Source organism: Chiroxiphia lanceolata, chromosome 3 (assembly GCF_009829145.1).
Source record: "Chiroxiphia lanceolata isolate bChiLan1 chromosome 3, bChiLan1.pri, whole genome shotgun sequence".
Taxonomy (NCBI): domain Eukaryota; kingdom Metazoa; phylum Chordata; class Aves; order Passeriformes; family Pipridae; genus Chiroxiphia; species Chiroxiphia lanceolata.
In genome coordinates, this window is record NC_045639.1 from 98,057,677 (window position 1) to 98,082,823 (window position 25,147).

General features: G+C 36.4%; 1 protein-coding gene across 18 annotated transcripts in view; it reads right to left on the minus strand.

The window, feature by feature from the left end:
- MYT1L (myelin transcription factor 1 like) overlaps positions 1-25,147 on the minus strand; it is a 322,542-nt gene that overhangs the window by 51,954 nt on the left and 245,441 nt on the right. For 12 of the 18 annotated variants that reach the window (XM_032682424.1, XM_032682426.1, XM_032682425.1 and 9 more), the window contains 9 exons: positions 21,690-21,824; positions 19,024-19,114; positions 16,629-16,736; positions 13,243-13,454; positions 7,297-7,544; positions 4,789-5,025; positions 2,990-3,111; positions 2,564-2,626; positions 1,998-2,066 (listed from right to left, as the gene is read on the minus strand). In XM_032682424.1, the coding sequence (XP_032538315.1) occupies positions 1,998-2,066; positions 2,564-2,626; positions 2,990-3,111; positions 4,789-5,025; positions 7,297-7,544; positions 13,243-13,454; positions 16,629-16,736; positions 19,024-19,114; positions 21,690-21,824 (1,285 nt within the window). The remainder of the gene's footprint in view (positions 1-1,997; positions 2,067-2,563; positions 2,627-2,989; positions 3,112-4,788; positions 5,026-7,296; positions 7,545-13,242; positions 13,455-16,628; positions 16,737-19,023; positions 19,115-21,689; positions 21,825-25,147) is intronic. The other 6 variants (XM_032682436.1, XM_032682434.1, XM_032682438.1 and 3 more) reach the window with 1 other exon arrangement.

Sequence of the window (25,147 nt, forward strand, 5' to 3'; positions counted from 1 at the left end):
ATCCAACTGAGCAATCGAAATTATATGTCTAATTTTTCTGGCTTTAAAATGGGGATAATATCAACACTGACTTACGTCAGAGTATAACTGAAGATGAAAATAAATTAATTCTTTTAGAACTGAGATAAATTAATTAGGAAACACTCAGATGCAATGGTAGTGACAAATGTGTGAACGAATTAGTAGCTACATCTTCAGAGTGCAGTTGCAGAAAACTGCAGTGAATAACAGACAGGGCCTCACATGGGGTAATAAGGAAAAGAGAAGAAATTCATTAGTTGCTTAGGCAGTGATTACTGTCTGCCCTGTACAATGATTTACTGTTATCCTGTGGAAAAATACATGATCAGAAAATGAAGGCTTGCCATATAATGCAAATGCAAAAGTGAACTGAGTTAAGTAAACCTGCTTAAAATTCTGGCATTTTCAAATTTAACAGAGTTCTATGCGTTCAATAGGTATAATGATACCTGCTAAATTAATAATTTATGCTAAATGCTAATAAAGAATAGATGCTAAACCTAAAAATATAACTTTAAATTATTTTGTTCTCTTTGCTTAGGCAAAACTTGAAATAGGTAGAGAGAATGGCATGAGACAAAAGTGAGGTCTCAAATGTGGGTTTTTTTTTTCTTCCTGGTCTCTAGTAGATAGATTTGATGTTTGAGAAAGGCAGAGGAGATGTGGTAATTTAAAAAGACAAGTAGAAACTTTATAAAAGGTTAAAGCAGCAAAGTATGTGCTTAAAATATTCACGCTGCCTCAAGAGTCTTATCTGTGTTTTGCTTATGCATTTACATTTCCTCCAATTTCTACCACTTGACCCATCACAACCCAAAAGCCAGGTCTGAATCTGAGTTTCTCTGGGGTGTGCATATCTTTCTCTGCTTATACTTAAATGTTTTCCCTGATCTCATTTACATCCCCTTTTGCATATCCCATAGCCTTCTGGCAGCATATACCAGCACGACCTCAGTTAATAATTTCAAAACACTATTTTTGACTGTGTGGGAAAGAAACTAAATTTTGCACCTATTGTTTACATCTAGCAACTAGGGTAGCTAAGACTAGAGAGCAATCTTATTCCAGCAGTTTTCTTATGCTTGCTTTCTTATTTTTTGCATGGTTTACATCAAGATTTGTTTTTTTTTTAATGAGGGTATGTACTGAACTCAAGAAATGCTATTTAAGGTACTCATGTATTGTGAAGACAGAATATTTCTTAGCATGGCAGCATAAGCTATCCATTCATACTTTTTCTAACCAATTTTCCTAATTTCTTGTGAACATCTTTCCATGTTAACCAAAGTACCAACTCAGGAGTACCACTATCTCACAGCACTAAGAAATGCTATAGCTCTTCCCCACAGAGAGTTGCAGTAGAGTATATGGTGCAGGAAGACAGAGCAAAGCTAAATCTCACGATTCTCTAACATTCATTGTTCACAATTTTTAGTCCAAAGAAATGAAAGGAATTGTAAAGAATTAATTTTAAGTTGGGGAATAACTAAGTAAACACTGAAAAACATAGTCAAATGAGAAAATGCATTAGACTGATAGCAATGATACGAACCTGGGGAAAATTATGCAAGTGTTTGGGAAAAACAAATTGTTTTCTCTTTCCTCCAATCTGTGTCTGAGAAACTACAGTACTTTACTGCTTGTGTAATCAGAAGTGTTTCATCAGTCTAATTGTATGAGAATTTTCTGTTCTAACTAGCAAACCAAAGTTCAGAAAAAAACTGAATTCCAGAAGTTCTGACTTTTCTCTATCCCTATATCTAGTGAATACACAAAAGGAAATGCTACGTCAACAGATTTATGTATAGAGCCCCCCTGTATGGAATTTCTTTAAGAGACTTCAATGCATGTTCCAAGCAGGATCAGCCTCTTCTGCAGCAGTTCTCCAGACAGTGTTTCTAATTTCTGATACAACTATACACAATTTTCAGTAAAATAAATAGTTATAAAGAAAATATTTGTTCTTTATATCTTACTTGAGTTCTTGTGAGCTTGTGGCCAGCATACTTCGAATGCTTTTGTCAGCCAAGGGACAGCCAGATAAACTGTAAGACATGGCAGGACATACAAGTATGTTAACCTTCTCATTAGCTGAACACTCCCAAACAAACACAACATAAAAATTAAAAAGTAAAAGTTTGTAATGCAGAAAAGCGATGGGGCAAGTGCTGTAATATTGAATTCTCTAATATAGTTAACCCTCTGAATATATTTAGTTATCAACATTACTTCCAAAATTACATACTGTAAATGGTCTTGTTTGTTTGTTTGTTTCTCTATGAACTAGTAAAATATAACAAAAATATTTGAGATTCCTGGGTTAACTACTTAAATGCTTAAGAATACTTTGGAAATTTTAGTAATCTATTTAAAAATAAAAGACGTTTATACAACACACAAATTAGCATGCTTTTAAGATCAACATATATTACTCAAAGGGTTAACACATAGTTCAACGTTTTACTTTGACAGCATTGTTGAGGTAAGCTGAAAACAATAAATTGAAAAGACAGAATCCACCATGAAAAAAATGAAGTCACACCTTCTATGTGAGGCGTAATTACCAGTCACATGACCACTCCCATCACACCCTGGTGTTGGACATCTGCCACCAAACAAAAACAAAAACAGCCAAAATAGTAAGTATGTTTAAAAAAAAAACTTTTAAAAGTTTCATTGTTTCCAGTTTAGCTGCAATGACTGCAAGGGGTTTTAAGCATCCTAATCGAAAAGCTGCAAAATGAACCGGTTTAAATGAAAATGGCGTCTCAATACAATATAGCATCATTAAGAACAAGCAAATACACATTAGCTTATCACTTTACTTAACTGGCAGTTTGAAACATTTATATGCTGCAAATGTTGCATGCTCATACTGCAAGGCGTATATGTATTCGTTGGTTTAAAAAAAGACAAAGAGAGAAAAGGTTAAAAGGAGAAAAATAATTTCACCTCACATTATGCTTACGTTATTAAATCCTTTTTGCTCTCTTTGCATTGAGGATATTTGGGTTTAGGACTTGGGATTGTAACTTCACCAGGATACCTTCTTTCTTCAAGTGCCTCTTGGAAAGGATCCAAATCTTCCGGCTACAGGCAAATATATACACATTAATTTCAGCTAGATGAGGTTACAACTTAGATAAAATAATAGTCATCAGCTGGTATCTCCTTCTTATCCCATTCTGATAGAGAAAATTAATGAAATTATTTTATATTCTTTCATCTATTAAACTTTTGAATTATATTTGAATATTTTGATGAAGACTTCACAATATGTGAACTATATATTTCATTTAACTAGAAAAGAAAAAAATAAGGACAAACCTCAGCTTTTTTTATACTTGTCATATTATTTTGCTCTAAAAGACTGCTTTTTTCCCTAAAGTCACCACAAAAGAGTGGAAAGGTAAAAAAGATGACTAAATACAGTATCTTATGCATCAAAAAGCCACCTTAAATAACATTTTTAAGGATTTAGATAATCTCAAAGATGAAAGAGGAACAATCTTAACATTTACACACAGAATCTCAATCTGGGACAAATCTCAATGGATCTATCTGGCAAAACAGAATGATATAGTTTGTAATTTACTTTACTGATATATTCAGAAATTCAAACCCATCTATTTCAGGAATGTAGTGACTGAATGCAGGGATTCAGTGATTCCTGTAGATGGTGCTATAAACACCACAGTAGAATCAGGCAGTTCTGCCTGCTCTGAAAGAATCTGCTGCTTTACCTCCCATTTCCTTGACAGTGACAGATTTCCTGCCCAGTCCAATGAAATGAGTAGCAAAACCGTAAGTATCACCAAAGCTAGAACGTATTCGGGGTATCTAGTGAAAATCCCATATTTCAAAGATACTGAAAACAGTTTTACATTTTAATTAAAATTGGCAAGAGATGTGCTACACACAGATGATTAGCCTAATTTTCTATTATAAGCCAAGAAAAATCAATCTATAGAAGTCTTCAAACAGCTAAATTGAATTGAGTGCAGGATTTTAAGATGCACAATGGTTAAGGGTTAAAACTTGGTGGAGAAAAGCAGTGACATTGAACCTTGTCAGCAGACGTCTTCAGTGTCCTACCTATACTACGTTTCGAAAAGTAATACAAATTCACTAACATATTTTCTCTATTTGCTTCTTCTGTTTAAAGGGTTTTGCCGTTGTCTTGGTATTATGAATTGAAAAGTAACACTGATTTCTAATATCCCTTCACTGTATTCTTGAAAGAATGTATTTCATTACTACAGGCCCTTACACTTCGAGCTATGAAGAGCATGTAAGAAACTGAGAAGATTAACTGAAACAGTTGAAAGTTTACATTACACTCTGCTGCTTTTGTTTAAACTGATTTCTAAGTAACACATGCCTTCAAATACTCAGCACATCATTTATGGTTTTCAAATTCAGGAGAATATCTTGTCTTCAGAGACGATTATCCCAGCATACAGAGTAACGTAATCTGGATATAGCAAAACGTCTTTACTGCAGAAAATATTTGTTAACAAGATGATGCTGTTAGAAAACATGATTCACATTCATGGTTCAAATGTTGTCTTATGGAACTTAGTCACAGATCAGATGTGTGCCAGAATGATACAGTCCTAAAGATTAACCAGCAGAAAGTACTTTTTGTAGAAAACCACCAGTTTTATCACATACTAATTTTGTTTCCTGCTTCTCTCCAAATTTTAGAAAATTAATGAATTGCCAAAATTAGACTGCAACAAGAACTAAGAGATGAAAAAGACATACATTAATCTCTTTGGAATCATCTTCATCTATCCTACTTGGCTTCATTTTAGTGTAGTCCACTGGCAAGTCCCAGCAGTCACCCTCGTTCAGTTGGTAACACCGGTTATTCATCACGGCTTGCCGTTGTGGGGACATTGGCTCCAGTGGTGTCAAAATGGTACAGCAACCATCTCGCTGCCTCTGCTTGTTCATGCTCAGATCCAACGTCCCATTTTCATCGACTTCCATATCAGGATTCTGTCAAAATAAGAAAAATATTGTTAATTTGGCTTCAGTAAACCACTACCTCTTCTTCAATCTGACTGCCTAGCAGAGCGATAAAATGCTTTTCCATTCCTGTATAGATTGTAAGCATTGAGCCCCCTCCTACACATAGCATGATGCTGTTACACAACATTAATGCTGTTAAAGTAGATTTCTTCCTGTATGGCTAATCTGATGTTTTTGGGGAAAAGGAGTCAGTCTTCAGTCCCCCTTCTGCCAAACAGCACATAGGTGCAAAATCTCTTACATAAAGGAGAAATCTGTAAAGGTACTTTCTTGCCATTGTCTTTATATTCTTGATTTATTCTGTCACAGGTGAGTACCTATGAGGTAACATCTGCACAATTCTTGTTCTAAGTCCTGACATCTGTCTGGGTGATTGGAGTAACAAAAACCAGCTAGCATCAAATAATCTTTGTTTCTTTCTTTATTTAACATTACCAGTTAATGCTTGAATAGATAACACCAGAAAATTAAACAGGGAGGTAGGGTACCAAAATAAGTCCTTTTAGACACCATTTGCCAATGAGGAAATGCATTCAAATTTCACAGCTCTTTCCCTGCAGATGAACACGTACTAACATTTCATATATCTCTCTTGATAATAATTTGTACCAATTTCTGTGACAACTGAGGTACTGTGAAAAATGGGGCAAGTACAGGCTCTGACTTTTTCTTTTGCAGAAATGAACAAGGGTTGTCTATTATACTAGCTGAGGAGAAATAAGAATCTTAAAATGAACACAAAATGAAAAAAACTAAAGGCAGATAAAACAAAAATGCCAACAAAGAATCCCTCATCCTTCCGAAAATGAAATATTCCATGAGATATTTGGTTTCAAAACTAACGTGAATGTGATCAACTCCTTGTATGTCTGGTGACTTTCCCTCCTCTTTAGTAATAGCAGAACTGAAAGAAAGCACTGTGAATGCAAATCTCTCTGAATTACTGCCTTTTGTCAGAGCTTACATCTAATTGTTGCTGCCAATTTAATTTAGAAAATACTTGTTTTTCTTCTCAGATTCATTCCTTCAGTCTCAATATAAAGTGACACATTAGGAAAGAGGCCCTTTCTGGTTTAGACACAGAAGATTTTTAGCATTTTATTCCAGCTTCTCCCATCATGTTGATATAGAGAACAACTACATTTATTTACATATGAGAGATTTCCCTCTTGAACAATATTAAATAAATTAATATAAAAAGCAGCATTTGAAAACAAAGTTGCTCGCCATTCTGACTTAAATCATGATTATTACTAATACCTACTGCTACAGGTTTAATTTGTTATGAATGATCGAGGGGCTTTACACGATAAGGGGAAGCAAACCTTTGCTAAATGTAGAAGAACAGAACATGTCTGCCAGCTCAAAAGCTCTCTACAAGCACAATAAAAATGTTTCCTCTGCACTGCATCTGTCTGCTCAGCCATCTAGTGGTCTCCTCTAGGCAGCACTGTACTGTTTGCTTGTGCATGTTAAATACTTATTTCTGAACAGCTATCAGAGTCAGAACTTAGAAGTTTATAATGAAAAAAATAATCTTCTCCCAAATATTTAATGAATGTTAATAGAGCACTGTTTTTTCTTAATGCAGAAATCTTAGTGACAAAAGCTTTTATTTGTATCTGTACAGCCATTTCATAATATACTGAGGCTCTATGAACATACAGAACATTAGTGACCCTGCAATACTGTTAAGCACATTTAAAGTCACCTGCATAGATTTGTTCCTTTCAAAGGTATTATGCAGTGACTTAAGAACCGTGATATCACAGACAGGCAAGAAATTGAAGTACACAGTAGTACGTCTGAAATTTGTACTAAATCTTACAATCTTAGGTCCCATTTGTGACTTTTAAATGAAAATACAGAGTTAAACCTTAATCCTTTCACAAAATCTTTGAACTATTTTAACAAAAACAAATAATCAGTAGCGCCAACAATACCATTTGAGCAATCCAAACATCTTTTATAATTATAGTAAGAGAGAAATCAAAAAAAGGAGTACATGCTATTAGTATCATCCTTTCATAAAACCATTGGGATTTCCTGGGATACTTGTGAGCAGTTTATATCTTTCTTTTTTTTTTTCACTTGCTTTAGCAGAGCCACCAGATTATGTTAATTTTGAGGAGGGAAAAAAGGTAAGATGTACTAAAGCTATTCTTCTCTCTGTCAGGGCCACCGAGCAAGTACAGTTAAGAGAAATCTTCATCAATAAACAGAATTACTAATTTTTACCCTCGCACAGAGATCCTGAGGCTTAGTGGAGAGGTTCTGAGGCATCTCCCTGCAGCGAGTGGAGAGATTCAGAATAGCAGTAGCAGCCATGTGCGCTGCCTCCATGTCATGAGTATAGTCAAAGCTGCTCTTGCTGCAGGTACTGCTGGCACTGCTGCCTCCACCACAACTCATATTGCTGCTGCTGCTAGGGGCATAACTGCTTGTTGTGCTGCTGGTTGGACTTGAATTCTTACAGTAGCGTTTAGCTGTGGGAAGAAATATGACAAGGATGACTCAAAAGAAGGAGCATTCTGCATAAGTGAAGAGAAAAACAAACTGCTGGAGGTGAAATTTATAATGAGGAACAGTAACCAATGCCAAAAAAAAAAAGCCCGCAATAAGACTGATGGCTGTATTTCTTGATTTCTGTCTGTGAGTTTTATATGCTACATGTGTGAACTTGTATGAAATAATCTCCTGTAAAAATCTGCATGATGTGATCATGAATCATTCTGACAAACAGGCTGGATTTAGAAAAAAAATAAAGACACAGAAACACTGCTTTTACCCCACATATATAGTCAGACATAAGGTACAATCTGCTCAGCTCATTCATTTTTATTAATGACAGGCAATGTAACACTACAGGATCTTTTCCTATTTACATAAGCAAACCGTTAATTTAAGGCCTAGACTCCCCAGAGCTATTGGAGATCAAGCCCACCATAAGGCTGATGGGCTTGGCCTCTGGGCCACAGTGCCACCCATATGTCCTCAAACAGCCCATGTTTCCTTAAAGCTTTTTTTTCTTCCTACATCACAGGCAAGTCTTATGGCAATGGTCATCACAAAGGAAAGAAGCACTGCAGAAAAGAAAAGGTCATTGTCACGTGTGAGTTTTACCATGACTTGCACAAAGGCAGAAGCAGTGGCTGTTTAAATGGCAACAGGTACAAGTGAAATGTCCCCCCCTTCAACCCAAGCACCTACAACTCTTCACAGAAACAGTCAGGATCAAGACACCCCTTCCTGCTCACACCGAGGGCAGCAATGCCCGGCTGTACTCTGACCGACAGAAGCCGCAGGAGGTCACAAGAGAGCCAAGGCACTGACAGTGCTCATGTCCAGCCTATCTAAATACAAGGCAGCACTGTTGCTGCTTTTAAGTAATGCTCTTTGCAGCCAAAGGTATCATAGCAATAACGGAAAGCAGCCCTATTAGCCCACTTATTTCTCCAACCCTCTTCCCAAATGAGCTGTTTTAAAAGTGTTCATAAAAAACGCAAGAAAGTTTGAGCTCACCTCCAAAATCTAAAAGTTATGTATTTTCATTAAAAAAATAAAAGTCAAGGTCAGAGGATACATACATGCATATTACAGCAACTATTTTCCCTTAAGATGTAAATGTATACTGCAGAGATCATACCTTATAGCACAGGGTAACAATAACCAACTAGCATGCTGATTAGAGAGCTTTACAAAAAAGGTCAGGCCTTAGCTAGAGCTCTTCCGTGATGGGCTCCATTTAAATGCCAGACTCTTCAGTTGTATTTGTTGGAGCAGACATACATATAATAATCTGCTCCCATGAGCACAGCCCATTTGTGAACCACAGGCTGCTTTGGTAGGCAGGCAGGGTTCAAAAGAAGAATCTGAAAGCAAAATATCTCTGCTAGAGTTTATGTCATTCTCCTTTCTCTGAAAAACTGAAAAAAAAAAAATCATGGCGTTATTTTTACTGCAAAGGAAATAGTATTTCACTTAAATCATAACAGATGGAGTTTTCTCAGGAAAGCCACATAATGCACAGGGTGTGATTTTTTTTTTTTAAATGAAGTGAATGCTAAACATTCATCACATTTCTTTGTTTTGAACACATAGTAGCACTACTGTAGCAGGGTATCCACTAATAATAAATTTGTGAACTGTTTCTCAAGAGTTTCATTATTAATATAGTAGTCAGTGTGGTTTGAGTAAAAAATCAGCATTTATCCATTGTTACTTTGTTATAGTATCCAAGACACGCAAGAATTTTCCTATACTTAAGGAAGGAAATAACTGAGTAATTCAGTTTCTACTGTGTTAACACAGCAAGCACCCTGCACCACTTGTCAAATTAGAAATATTTTTCAAAATACATATGAACAAATAAGACTTTTGTCATTTGCAAAAAATGTTAGTTTTGTTATAGTAGGTCACATTTAGACAGACATAAGAGACATACTAAATGGGAAATTATATATATCTATATGAGAATGTCTGCTAAAGAAAGGGAGGGAAGGAGGCAGCTTTATACGTAGAACTAACCATCAAAAACTCATGCAGGCTCTGATATGGACTCCTCTGTGGCCTTGGTCAAACTATAATATCCCTCAAATTCATTTTCCCTATAAAGAGAAAGTTGCTTCTAAAATTTAGTTGTGTTGTGATTCAATTGCAAAACACTTTGAAGATGTAAAGTGCTATAAGCATGCTACACAATTATCAGCTTTCAGATGACCAATAATTTAAGCAAAACTTAGAGAGAAAAGGCCATGGTTATTTTAACCTTACTGTAGTTGTACATTTGAAGATGAGTCACATAACCCAGACTGTTCATTTCACATTAGTTTTTTAGGAGAAACAAAGATCATCAATTTCTAATTAACTAAATCATGCTGTTCACTAATAAAGGGAAAGCTGCATTGTTTCAATAACAGATAATTCTGCTTGATACATCACCCACCCCCGAGGCACCAGGTTTTGGAAGCTCTGCAGTCCATCTATGATTTGTGATTCGGAGTGAAACCAAATGTGGAGAACAGCTTTCCCAGTAGACACAGGTCTAACCAGCTGCATACCCAAACTGCTCTTCCATCAGACATCCCTGGGGGCTGATTACAAAGAACCTCTCAAAGTCTACAGGCTTCTTTTACTAATTAACAACAAAGGAGTGGGAGAGATCCCAAACACATAAAAGCCCAAAGGAAGGTATCTGGAGTGGAATTCAATTCTGCCCAAGCACCTCCATCCCCAATATTGTCTAAATACTGAATGTATTATGTAAATTAATTAGTTTCAACACTTTTTCCTGACCTGCACAATAAGAGATTCATCTCACCTGCCTTCGGATATCTGACCTATTCATTATAGGCTTCCTCTATAGGCAGTGGAAAAAAATAGGAAAAAAAATGATTCACCTCCTTCTGAGCACTGCAGAAGGAGATGAATTAAACTGGAGACAGAAGAACCCAGGCCTATTGGTGGAATGAGAGGAACTCCTGCCATTAACTGAGCAACACTGAAGGTGTTGCCATCACCTCTGCCTGCTGTGCCCAGCTGTTTTTATCTTTATTACCATATACCATAAGCCCAACATCCAATACACTATGAAACTGCTTTCAAAGGAAAAACAAGCCCACAAATACAAGATTTCTCAAGAATGATCAGATCATCCCAGTCAACCGACAGTTGGTTGGGTATATATTTTCTGTTTGTTTTTTAGTAAAGCTTACTAGAAAAAAAATAACAAGGAAACAAACCAAAGGAGCTATTTATGTTCATATCACTCACCGAACACTTACTGAACATATAATCCCTTTCTCTGATGATGAAAATACAGTACTAGCTGATAACTCAAAAAACATTGAGATATGAAGTTATTGATTTTTCATATTCTTGGACTTTTTGTCTCACAGTCAGAACTAAAGCACTGTTTACCTGCACATTTCCTGCAAAACCTTAGGCTTACTTTCAGGTTTTTCTGCTCTAATATAAACATGTTTGGCTGACATACATAATAGGTATGCACTCTGTACCTCCATAATGGCTATAGTAGCCAAAATTATTTTTTATACACAAATATAAAATCACCTCTAAATACTTTAAAGTTTCTTGAGAAATAGTGGTTCTTTTAAGTGAAGAGTCTCTTTCTGAAATCTCCTTCATATTCAGTTATTTACAATAACTGTCAGCAAAATCCTTGATCCATTCAAAGTCAGGGCCAAAACTTTGACTAATTTCAGTGTGCTCGGGATTTCACTTCATCATTCTAAGAATTCAACTGATTTTCCTGAGCCAATTGAAGGCAAATATGATGGAGTACTTACAAAATTTTGGAGAGCTGTGAATCCTAAAGATTCGATGAAAATCACTTATAGTGTGCAAAGAAAACTAAAATTAGGCCCCACCTCTGGGACCACTTTGTCAGGTCTGTCTGGCCAAACAGCACACACATCACTTGGAACCAGATGCAGTGTGTGCTGCCTCCTGCAGAGCCAGGAATATGGAACAAATCCATATGGAATTAGCCTTTGTTTGGCAAACAACCTGCTGCAGCTTAAATGGGCTTCAGTTCTGAGCACACAAGAGCCCCTTATACTTGCTATACCAGCAAGTATAGTGTATATATGAATCATATATATACATTACTGAGCAGTGAAGCAACCTCGTCCCAGTCTTACATCTAAGTAAAATTTCTATTTATATCAAAGGAAAATAAGTGTATAAATAAAGTAAGTGAGCCCTATCCCCATAGGTTTTTATTATTTAAGGCCACTGTTAAACTTTTGTTTAATGTTACATGTATTTTTAAATTCTGGTGATTTTGAAAAGAAAGTAGAGTTCATTATTATTTGCTGAAAAAGAAGTCTTAAATGACAAAAATATGTATCAGTTTCCTAAGCATTAGTAATGTGATCTAAAAATAAGCTTTTTCACAGGATCCTCAACAATACTCTGATTCTTTCCTTTCTAGAAGAGTAGATAGACTATGCATACAACATTTAATATCTCATTTACCTTATATTAATGTACACTCATTACTTTCCTAACCACAGTCTGAGTCAGTGCAATACCTTAATCCCATTCAGGCCCTTATGAAACAGACATATAAGATGAAGGTATGAAAGAAGGAAAAAAAAGGCACTTTTACTAAAAAGTAGGTTGCCTTTCATGAGCCTGCTCCTTTCTGCTATAGTGCAAGAACATGCCTGTTGATTATATGAAAAAGTAAAATATCCAAAATATCAGACATATGAAGGCAATAGGTGTAGTAATTTTCCCCCTCTCCACTTAACTAATGTCAGAGTCTGTGTTCAGGCAACAACATAAATTGTTGTGTATAGTATATTTCTTTCTGTGTTCCTAAACAAAAATTTGACACCTGCCTGAAATTTCTTACGGCAGTCAGTGAACAGTATCAAATATTTTAACCAAAAAATAAATTGCTAGCATTCAAAAAAAAAAAAAAAGAGATAAAGGCACAGTTTACTTTTATATATATATATATACACACATATATATATGCATATATAAATGCATTGCTTGAAAAATTCCTGATGTCCTCAAAAGCTACAATCCAAATTCCCCTTCTTTATCCTGCTGTTCATTTTTCTCCCCTAATAAAAATCCTCTTGCCTGACCGACCCCATCCATCTCCTGAACTGAAGCAAATTTCAGCCTACTCCTAAACATGTTACTTATGTTAGGTTTTCAGTGAATCCAACTGGTGTATTTATGAGGAAAAAATAAGCAGAAATGCCTCATTAAGTAAGTAGCAGTGATTTCTGAAGTGCAATGAGACCCAGGTTTTCTACTTCCATATCCCCACAGAGCAAGTATGTTATCTTTATGGGTTACGTGAACTACTGTACAGAGGCGAAAATCCTGATGTGACCCTTGAGGCCAGGACTCCCAGACAGCAACATAAGGACTACCTCTATTACTTAGCTTTTATTGCCATCTCAATACATCCCAGGAGCTTAATAGCTGGAGATGTTCTTTTGCCAGTGCAACAATCCTGAAGCAAGCACCGTATAAAACAACACTTTTTCAAAAAGGCCTTTAAAATAACTTACACATGACAGCATTCCTCATAATACTGTATGAACATGAAAACATGTCTTATTTGTATGATGTTTACATATACAACAACATGATCAACTGCAAACTTGTCTCTCATGTATAAGAGTGTGCACCTCCTACCATCATATCCTTTGGGGGATATATCCCTGGATTGCACCTTGGGAGCTATGGCTCTCTTGCCATAGGCATGGTTGTCATAACTGTTATATTCAAACGAAGTCTTAGAGTATTTCTCTAGTTCCTTGGCCAAGTTGGAGCGGGGTGTGGTGGTGGGGACATTGTTTCTGTAGCCATACTGAGGGATCTCCAACTGCTTAACAAAGCACATGGGCCTAGAAATTAAAGATATGTACAGTTTGTTAGATGCAGTTCAGTTTACTACGTCTGTGCATAATTTATAGTTCAGATTAGAAAATCTTAGTTATTTCTTGTACTCAAGAGACAGCAATATATTATTGCATTTCCTTAGTTTGGTTATTTTCAGCAGACAAACAATATATATTTTCTTGAACAAAGCCTAAACAAAATTAATTCCAATATCACTAAATGTATCCTGCAGCTAAATATATTTTAAAATTCTGTTTTAAAATACTACAGGGTTTCCCTTTCCCCGTGTAATTGCATCACACAGAAAACATTTTTTCTTTTGGGAGGTGAATGAAAGAGGGGCAAGCAGACTGACAGAAGAAGTTTGGACAAATTCCTTTAAATGTCAACAAGAAAAAATAGAACTGGAAGCTCCACTTAATTAATGGGGTTTCCTCTGAATTTCTTTCAACTTTCAACAGAGTTGTATGATGTTTTCCTGTGTGCTTTCAAAAGGAACTAGTCCTGTTTCATCCCTCAATATAAAAATCCATGTTCATCTTGAGAAATACACAGGAGAGTCCCACAAGCTCTGTTGACTCTGAGCTGCTGCCTTGCAGGTCCTGCTCACCCTTAAATGCAAGGTTCTGGTAGGAGCTGCGATTCCTGATACACAGATGCACACCTCAAGTAAGGTCCTGAGAATGAATACAGAATAAAACTGCTTCAGTTTAATATCTCTTTCACTTAGGATGAGGGAGGACAGTCAGGAAAAGCCCTGACTAATGTCATTCAACAGTTGGAGAAACTCATGAAATCTCAGTGAAAGAATGCTGTAGTGAACTCAACTGACACGCTTCTTCTGCATGTGGACACAGAAGTCATCAGTTCTCAAAGCAGTCAAATGAAGGTCAGATCCTGCAAACCCTATCTATATAAGAAAATGTTATATGACTGGGTCATAGGAAGTAACTGCTACACAGTGCTGTGTGTCTACCTACTGCATTTAGCAGGAGGTGAAGATGATAAGCAGCACACCTGAGGTGCTTCTGCTGGAATCAAGCTTCACATAATCAAGTCTTTTTTATTTTTTTTCTTCTTTACTGCATTTATAACAGTCATAGGATCATAAATTCAGTTGAGACCAGAACTATCATCATGCTGACTGACAAAATGAAATGTGATAAATAGTAAGAAATAGGTTTTGAATATTATATCATGTTTTTTGTGAATTAATTCATTTTCATAGAATTTAACCAGGATATTTATGTAAAGATCATCCAAGAAATCATATTAGTCATACTACTCCCTTTGATTTATGTATGCTCATTCCTTTAGACCCTTCTTCCACACAAAATACTGTGGGCTTATTTATACAATGAGCTGATATGAATAATAGTTTGATCCTGTCTCAAGATAATCTACATTTAGCTAAAAGACGTGCAACTCAGATCCTGTACAGTCAATGAAAATCCAAAATTTCAGTGGAACAGAAGTCCTATGACTGTGATTTCTTTTTAAGTAAGAACTTTCAAATGCACGTGGGATGGAAACTGGGATGAAGACAAATATTCAAGAGTAAATCTTAAAACCTCTTTGTCTGTCCATCAATTGCTTGCATGCAAATATTATAAATAGCTGCCAAGTTCTTCATCTTAAATACTTCAATGAATTCAAGGTAAAAGGGAAGCAGGAGACAAGATGAAAAGCATTATTTGAGTTGCCTATAAAACCTAAAACACAAGGCAGCTCACAAGCAAAGTTAAGATTGCAGAATAACTTCCTAGGGAGCTTACCACCAAACAGGATGCTGCTTTTGAGCAGTTGTCTTCTTTCTATGGCAACTGACTTCAGTGGCTTCCCTGTAATGAGTCGTGGTAAAAGCCACTGCATTTTTGATCTGTCTTTTTCCATCAAGTGAGAAACTGTTTTATTCCCTCAAAGAGTGGTGGTTTCTTTTTAATTAATGGGATTTGAAGAACCCTTCTCTAAGAAACCTGTCTGGGATGTTGAATGCTGAGTTGTACAAAACTGAATTAGGGGCAGTTAAGATAAAGCCCACCAAAAACAATCTGAGGAAGGAAAGCAAAGTCAACAGGAATGACAAAAGTCTTCTGTAGAACTGTAATTCTATGGAACCACTAGTTTTTGAAAAGATCATCAAGATCAGATGAACTTTTAAGATAATATTCAAAGAATGATGTTGATAATACTGTAGAAAAATTCCTTTTTAAACAGCCCTATCAGTTTTGAAATCTAGAAGACAGCTAAATACTATGAAATCTATGGGCTAAATGAGAAATTTTGGGAACTAAAGCTGCAGCACTTCCTCCACGCTCTTTGAGGCAGCTGGGAGGGATGTACCTATACTAGCCCACAGTTATTGCAGTATCCATGGAGAAATTCTGCAGCTCTTGGGGCATCATCAGCATAAGGCTGGTAGAATCACGCGGAAGTTTAGTTCCTTTACGTGTATCCTTCACACTTCAGCTCCTTAGAAATAATATTTTTTCTACCCACATATCTCAAAAGAGGAGACAATAACACAAAGCTGGGTACAGCTTTGTGTAAATGCAGAATCACATATGGATGAAGAAAAGGAGTGTAATCATATAAAAATGGTTCAAGGTCCTTCCCATATGAAAATTTAGGACAATTTTTCTCTCTTTTTGTCCTTCCTGGCAGAGAGCGGGGAACAGAGACAAAGAGCTAAGCCTGACATTATGTTGGAATCTAAGCTATACCTGACATTTTTCCAAGTGTCCTGCCAAATGGTGTACTCCCAGTTTGGTAATGCACATAGGGCTTCTGGTTTAATTTAAACTGATATTTACTAGTAAAAGCCTGCTGAAAAAACCAAGACTTACCGGTAAATATTAGTTTATTCCCAAAAGATACCAACTTTTTTCACATTGTTCTTAGACTTTGCACTCCAGCAGTCATCTTTACACCAAACAATGCCTAAGACAAAAATGAGCTTTTCAGCTTTACATGTATTTGCCAAAATAATTACCAACCCTCCCCCATGAAAATTGAGTGGGAAAAATACACTGTGAGAATTGGATCCAGAAGCCCTAATTCTAACTCTTCTTTAAAGGAGATATATATGTATATACAACGTATATAAATATAAATTCTCAGATTAGGTGAATGTGTGATGAATTCTGCATAATAATAAGTATTATAGTGATTTCTAATACCTTAAAACCCGATCTGATGCCTGGTTTGATTTTGACACATCACAGTTCTGATGCTTCTCTTGAGCTTTAGCCAGTTTCTCTGCTGCAGCAATAGGACATCCAGAGAGGCTGCAATTACAGAAAGGAAATTTAATTGTCTTGTCCTGCATAGTTTCACATCATAGCACTGATCCAATTACTCCTTCTCCTCCTTAGCCAGCATCAGGAAGAATCTGAAGGAAAAGGGTTTCCAAAAGCATTTTGGTCATGTGTATTTTCTCTAGAATAGACTTCCTTTCTTCTGCTTTCAAATTTGCATGGTAGATCTTACATCTGCTCTTCTGCTCTGACTGTACACGGGTAGATTATTCATCCATGTCAGCCAGGGAACGTACCAGTAGGAGAGGAGGATATAAAATGGAATCTACTGTGCAGCTCTGCAAGCAGACTTGTGACCTTCATGTACCTACAAATGTTGCCAATGAAATGGCTCCTGAAGACGACTAAGTGACAACACCATATAGGCCAAATCTTGTGCTGCTTCACAATTCATTCAGTTCCACTAATGCCAATCTTTCTGCTAGATATATAAGTGAGTGCAAAATTTAGCCCTGGGTCTCTAAATCTACAGTCAACTATGTTTTACTTGGTGTTTGTTCATGAATTTCAGCCACTGAAGTATGCTTTCTAAGAGTAGATGATGTAACATGAAAAGCACTTCTGCACTGGAAATTCAATTAATTTGCAAATGCTGAACTATTCTTGAAGTGGCAATAGAAGCCTGATTCTTGTGGAAAAGATTTAGAACAGGAAAAAATAAATAGCACCAGCAGATGGTGCTCTTAGTGAAGCCGTAAAACCTTGTGACCTGACAGTGGAGGGGGTCCTTTCTTTGCCATAGTCTATTGCATGCTTATGTGACCGCAGCTCTCTGTGCTCTCCACAGGAAAATAAATTAAAATAAAAGGCAAATCAGTGCATTCCCAGATGTTCCCTTCTTTACAGGAAATAAGTGGAAAAAAAAAAGAAGAAAAAAAGTGAAGTAGAGAAAAATGCCCCAAAAGCTGCAGAAAGAGGTGAGCACAGACTGCAGAGTGCTCCCCCCAGCCTGCCTTCACTGCCCTAGTTCTGCAGAAGGCTGAGGGGGCTCTGCGTGTTTTGGAGTCATGCCAGAGGGCAGCTGCGCTCCACTGACACGCTCTTCCTCAGACACCTCAAATATTGTAGTAGATATTCAACCAGAAATGAATGCTGCTTCAAGCAGCAGTAATTCCCTTAGAGTCTTCTCAGAAGTTTTTGCTGCATCTACTGGCAGCATCACTGCAGAGAAGAAAGAGGTACCCGAGCTTATTGCAGACAGGCTGGTACCCACAAGAGTCTTCTGGGAGACATGCAGCTAATACAAGGAGCTGTAGTAACCCAGAGCTTGATAAGAGCGAATGTCCAGTACCTGTGTAGTCCCTTACACCTTCATGCCACAATTAACAGTAAAAAAGAATTTGATAACGGGAACCTTGCATAGTTCCTTCTACCCTCTTACCCACATTTCCTGGATTTTTTTACATCGTAAAGAAATAGGCAAGATTTTATTATTGTTCTGTGAGAAAATTATGCCATGAGAAGAATTACAGTAACATTTTGATAATTGTCTAATTTGTTTGACAAAATTTAATAGGCACAAGCATCCATTCACTAAGAATATAATACTAATCTTAGGAAACTATAGGAAAGTTGTTTTTTTTCCTTGATCTCTTTTTTTTCAGCTAGAATACTTACTTCTAATAATTCTGGCTTCTCATTACATTTGCCTGGTGTTTCGTAAACAGACAAAATTCTCAATCAGTTTTACCTGATTAAGGACTTTAGGGTTGAGACTGTGGTCAGTAAGAAAGCTAACACTTGTAATGTATGTGTACTTAAAATGCCGTTTCTCATATATTACAAAAAAAAACATTTTAGAATTAGAGTGGATTTTTTCATGCACTGTAAAATAATCCCTGAAGAGAGTGAAGTGTGAGAATAAGAACTATGCCCTACTCCTGATGACATTGACAGACTCTTCCTTCTCCCTGCAACACACCCAGGAGGAGCCATACCATTTGTTTTGTACCACTGCCGTTCAGCAAATATCAAAACAAAAAGAAAAAAAAATCCACTCAAAGAGCTAAGGATGCCTATAATGTCTTCTGTGGATCAATTCACCCATACTATAGCAAATGCACACTCGTCCTTCTCAGAAAATAAATGAATAAATGTTACTCTTTAAAATGGATAAAGCACACGAAGCACCATCTGTCAATCTTCAGAACAAAACAACGACACACACACTCACTCCCCCCGCCAATGGACTGCTAGAAGGGCTGCAGTTCAGAGGCACTGTTGCCTCTAGATTGGTGTCCAGCGATGGCATCCTTACCTTCGGTGGGAATTCCTGTTGCTATTTACGTGGCCCCGGCCTGTGCAGCCTGGTGTAGGACACTTAAGAACATTTTCATGCATGGCAAGAACTTGACAAGGAGAGTAAGAGAAAACAGCAGAGTATGAAAACAAGAAAAAAAAATCAAATCCCAGTATATATGAAACCATTTTAAAACAAAGCAGGATTCATTAACAACCAGCATTCCTCAAAATACACGTGACACACATAGCCAATAAAGCCTGATGAGGGAAGTAAGTATTGTGACCCTATGCTTATTAACACAGGGCAACAGTGAAAGTTATGGAAGTTACAGAACCTATAAACAAACACATCTCTGGTGCAGCACTGAAGCAGAAGACACCCAACATCTTCTTTGAACAAAACTACTGAGCAAAGATCAACTCAACAGTAAAGGGTGAGCTAGCAACTGTACAATACAAAATTAAAGACTAGAAAAATTCTTTCAGGAAATGTATGTGTTCATAATACATAGCTCTATAAACACAGTATCAAACTCAAGAGCTGAAAATCTGCTCTCAAGTTATACTGCTAGAACACTGAATTATTTGAAACACACCTCAGTACAACCCTGAACAGAATTTAACCCTAACTATAAGGCAGCCCAATTGAGCTGGGGGTCAGTTCTGTCCACTTCCACATAGATATATCGCTCATATCTATATGACGAGCAGAATGGTTCCTTTACTTTTTTGCTTGTATTTTCTACAAATGTGAAAATTGTAATGGGTAGTTTTTGGTTTTTGTTTTTTTTTTTTTAACACTAAGAACCAAAAAGTAAGCACTTAAAAATTGAGGCATGGTAGAAAAAAAATGTGAAAAAGAAATAAGTGGTACAAGCTTAAGCAAGTAAACCGATTTACATCTGCATCCACTGCAAGCTGGATGGAAAACTTACTCCAAGTCTCCTCAGAGCAGTCTCCTCCAAGATTACTCCAAATCCCCTCCTCTAAATCATAAAGCTCATGCTATGAAGTGCCAAATTATCAAGAACTTTTTGGGAACACTGAAGAGTTTTTTATGACATGAGACATATCTGAATTCATGTCTTGAAGCTGGATGACAGTACATCACTTGATGGAAAAAGGCCATCCAGCCCTTGCAAAGTTCTGGTTTTCTCACACAAGAAGTTAGTCTGGAAGCCTGTATTTAGTTCTCACTCGAAAAAAAATCTAATAAAATCAGTAGACACCTTGACTGAGTTAAGAACTGAATAAAAGCTGTTCGGAGACTTGAGAATCAAACCATATCTACTCATTAAAAGATAACCATCATCATCATCATCATCATCACCCCAGCATTAGTGTCCTAAAATGTGTAATAGATTCAAAAGCTTTACTCTGAAATTTCTACCATTCAAAGCTGTTCTTGAAACATGCTTCACAAGGCCAACATCACAGGAAAAAAAAGATGAGCTCACCTTTTTCATTTTAGTAGGTACAAGAGCATGCAAACAGTTTAAAGCTATATTCTTCTTTGATTTACAAAGTCTTCTAAAGAGTTTTCTATTTACCATTTGTAAAACTGATAGAACTTTGAGCAACCAAATAAATATTTGTGTTTCAGAAAATTATGGGTTCTTGGAAAGCAGATAAATTACTCTATTTGTCACAGTGTATTCAGAGACCAACCAAACTACAGCAGAGTTTCCTAAAGCACTTCCTCATCCCTTTACTTCTGGAAGAAGCCACTGTACCATGAAAGAGGAGACTTGCTACATCTGCCACTCTTGCAGTCCTAATCTACCTCTGGTTTCCTGTCCATCAGAATCTACTCTGCTTTGGAAACTGGGGACCATTTTAGTCCTGACTGTCTTTATAACATTTCCTTAAGGCTTTTGGAAATTCATTGAGATTAAGACTATAAGTGCTGATGGACAGTGAGGATTCTAGGTCCATATGTTTCAGTGGAATAACTCCATTTTAAAACTGGTGTGAAAGAGAACTGATCTTAGCTAGACACTTTCCTGATGTAAACCAGCATAGAGTAATTAGCTTCAACAATTGTTGATTGCTGATTCCACCAGCCAAGGAGGTGATTTCCAGAAACAGAGCCCTCTGCCTTCAGGATAATGTCCCTGAGCTCATATGGGTGAACACCCTATGCAAAGAATTTTCTGCCATGGCAGGAAGCTCCACCCATGTGAATGACAGGAGATGTTTGCTCAAAATCCTGATTCTGTACCTAAGTAAACAGCCAAATTACTATTTTTTATATGCAGTAGTTTAATATAAATTATGTTTCAGACACAACAGTAACAAAGGAAAGGGGTTGCAAGTTTTCCAGGAACAATTATTCCTGCACAAGACATTAAGGACAGTTGATGTGACATTAGCACGCAGAAGTAAAAGCAGTGCACATCTTTGGGAAACCTTTTTCTCTGTTGACTGAATACGCCGATTTAAAAATAACCTAGAATTCTTAAAATCAAAGAATACAGCTTTAAAAGTTGTTCTTTTAGTGTAAAGTTAGTAGAGAATGGAAATGATGGAATAAAGAAAAAAGTATAACACAGAACAGTTGACTAAGTTGAGACAAACCATATTGAAAAATGAAATTAATTTTTTAAATAAAAGGTTTAAAAAGCATGCTAGAAAAGTTTTTGTAGTTTTATCCCCACTTTCCATGAAAGAATGTGAACTTACTTTCTGGAGGGACCCTATCTTTGTGTGGGCATCCTGACAAACTGCGGTGATGGGGGTAAAGCCCCGTTACATGGCCAGTTCCATCACACCCAGGGGTAGGACATTTGCTCTCTTTCTTTTCTGTTCTTGAGGGATCTATAATTTACAACAAATGTGTCAAGTGAATGAGGCTTTTCACATTTCTGTAAGAAGGTTCATTTAATCATGTCATTTACTTGTTGGTAAATGTTATAATGAAAACTACAAGGAAAAAAAAACCCTCTACTTCTTATCACAGTTCTGTCACTTTTAACCTGTTATCTTCTTTTCAGACTTCAGGCTCCTATGATCACAGCAATATCCATTCACAGTGATTGAAAAATGACCTTTTTATAGCAAAGCCATACCATGTCAATCAATGTTCTGCTGGTAAGCATTAGCTCAAGGGTGTAAGGTCATTTGGAAACTGTTTAGTTGGAGTTTCCCTTCTTTACATTCTTATTTGCCTCATGTATTAAGGTCTGCAAATGTACTGTCATAGCAGTTCAATGTCGTGAGAGTAGCAAACCCAACTCTTCAGCATAACAATTCCACGATTCAGCACACATAAATCCCTTTTCCAAGGTTCAGTGAGGAAACAATTCTTGTTTTCTTTAATTTCCTCATGAAGTGGTAAAATTAGGTAAAATTTCCTTTTTCTTCAATAAATTATGGTGGAGTAAACATTGAAGACAGAATTACTGGAAGTATCATTTGCTGTGTAATCTGGGCTATTACAAACATTCAAATGCGACATCTGAATATTCATATGCTAAAAAGGTTAATGATCTTTTAGAATGTTGTTGGATCTTCTGACTACAAATCAATGAAAAATTTAACTAGACATTTTTTCAACAAAATAAAGTTTTCGGCCAATAATGTAGTGGAATGCTGGTGAGATTAATCCTGAACTAGAATGTTCTCGAATAACTTCATCAGTTTATTTCCTTTAACAGAACATCTGTAAAATAACAACCCTACCCTTCCAGCCAACCACGATACAAATTACATGTTATCTTCTTGACCACAGTTGCCACATTTTGGAGATGATTGTTGATTTTCACATTAGCATTAAAGGAATAAAATTCAGGATCCTCAAACTGCTACTATTCTGGCTTAAGATCAACCAACATCATTTTTAGTCCATCCTTCCTTTCAATACCCAATGTAAGCTGTCCTCATTTAATTATTTTATGTCGCTCTTTTCTGTTTCAGTATTTATGCTTTCATCTCCAGAAAATAAGATTTTGCTACTTGTTATGCAGTAAGCCTTTCTTATGTTAAATTCCATCCCAGCTTCAACAAACAGAACCCTCAGTATCATCAGTGGGAATTTCAGTACTTGCAGAACATCACATACAACTCATTCTTTTCATTATGAATCAATACAATCCAGAGTTCACATTCTGTTGTGGACTTATCTTGCCCTGATTTCCCTCTGGTAGCTTTTATACATACTTTTACTTTTCAAGTTCTTCCAAAACACCTTAATTTTAGAGAAATTCTTTAGCTCATTGTAATGACCCTTCATGTCTTAAATCCATTCTTAAATTTTAATGTGATACTTAAATCTTGTCTTTTGCAAAGGGAATCCCTAATTATCAAAATTTTATTTCACTTAACTAGCATGTTGACTGTAGAACACACTTCTTTGTTTCATGCTTTTTAATGACAAATGCACATACGAATCTATCTCCAATGTGCTATACAATTATCACAACACTTCTGGAAACACCATATTCTTATATCTCAGGAAACTGAAGCAAAGAGATTGAGAAGTTACACCCAAGGCCACAGAAGGAGCAAATGTCAGAGAAGGGATTTGAATTCCTGCCAGATAGGCCTGTGCTGAGACCACTAGAACAGCAAGCCCACAGCTACATACATACACAACTCTAAGCAACTCATCAAGTCAAGTACTTTGGGATGTGTAAAAGTATTAGATAAGTGAACAGGTAATGTAAATGAAATATAAATTATGTAAATATAACAATATTCAAGGACTGCAAAAATGTAGATGATTAATAGACCATAATGGCTTTTCAGAGACTTTAGACTAGAGAAACTTTAGCTACTCCACATTGTCAGAACCAACGAAGGTATTGTAATTTAGAGCAGCTGAGGATCTGGACACTTACATCCTACAGTATGAAGCAAATGCTCCTCTGTATTCAAGTCTACACTACAAAGTTATAGCATATATCAGAGCCTTTATGGTCTAATGAGTCAGAAAAGATGCTGTATACTACTCTTAATGATTTCAAAACTTGCATAAAATTGCATTTGCACAATTTCCCATTGCTTTTAATGGAAGACATTTGAGTAAACTTTTCACAACTTTATACAAAACACTGGATACTGTTTTGTAAATCCTCTTCTGCTATTTGGGAGAAATATTGCAGTTATTTAACTCTGTAACCTTTCCTCACTCCTTGCCACAATGGAAGTATTCCCTGAATGAAGGTTGCCAGAGGACTTTAAAAGGTTTTAAAATTCATAAATTTCAGAAGAAAGCCTGTTTAGAAAGCTTTAAATGGCAGGGGGGAAATGGTTAGTGGTCTCTTAACAGTTGTTTCAGTGATCTTTGAAAGCAGAACTCCCGAAGCCAAGAGGTAGTTCTCACTGCAAACCTGTGTACCCAAAAAGTTTCCACTTAACCATATCATACATTTCTGTAGGTATTTCTTCCAGGAGTATTTGGAAGATAATGTGTGAGTGGAGAACAAAGCAATTGTCTTACTTAAAGCTTCCTCTCTCAAAAACTACCAGAGCGTTTCTTTGCTTTTTTAAAGTAAGGAAATATTTTTTTTTCTTCCTTTATTAAAAAGGTGAAGAATGATCCACTTCACAAAGTTTCTTTGTCCAAACTCCTACAGTATTTAGTCCCTGGTTGAGTTTTGGACCTGTTATCAATTCAGCCTGCAGCTCCCAAGGAATAAGATGGTTCAAAGAAGCTCTAGAATTTACTAAAATAGGAAGTCCATACACTTTTTTAATGTCAGAAAGTATACAGACTTTTTGGAGACAGCAGGTCTATATGCATACATGTTTTCAGGCATATATAGACTGGAAGGGCTGGACACTACCAGTTAAAAAGGTCTTCAAAAATTAATAGTGGTTTGCCACATTTTCTGTGGTTTTATTAGAAACAAAGGGAAATACATCTATAAAAGGTCATATGTGAACAACATTTAGTACAACATCCACATGGCTATGCAGTAATACACTAACTAAATAAAGTTGCCTTCCCCAAATAACCGAAGTTACTACAGCATACACTGGATCATATATTTGTGGTTAGAACAAAAAAATACTTCACTCAAATACATTGCAGCAGTGTTTGACATCAGAAATTTACACGCTTTTCAAAATGACTGATCATTACTGTTCTTTAAGGCTTTTAAAAAATGATCAAAACCTTTCTTGGATCAAGATGTTGT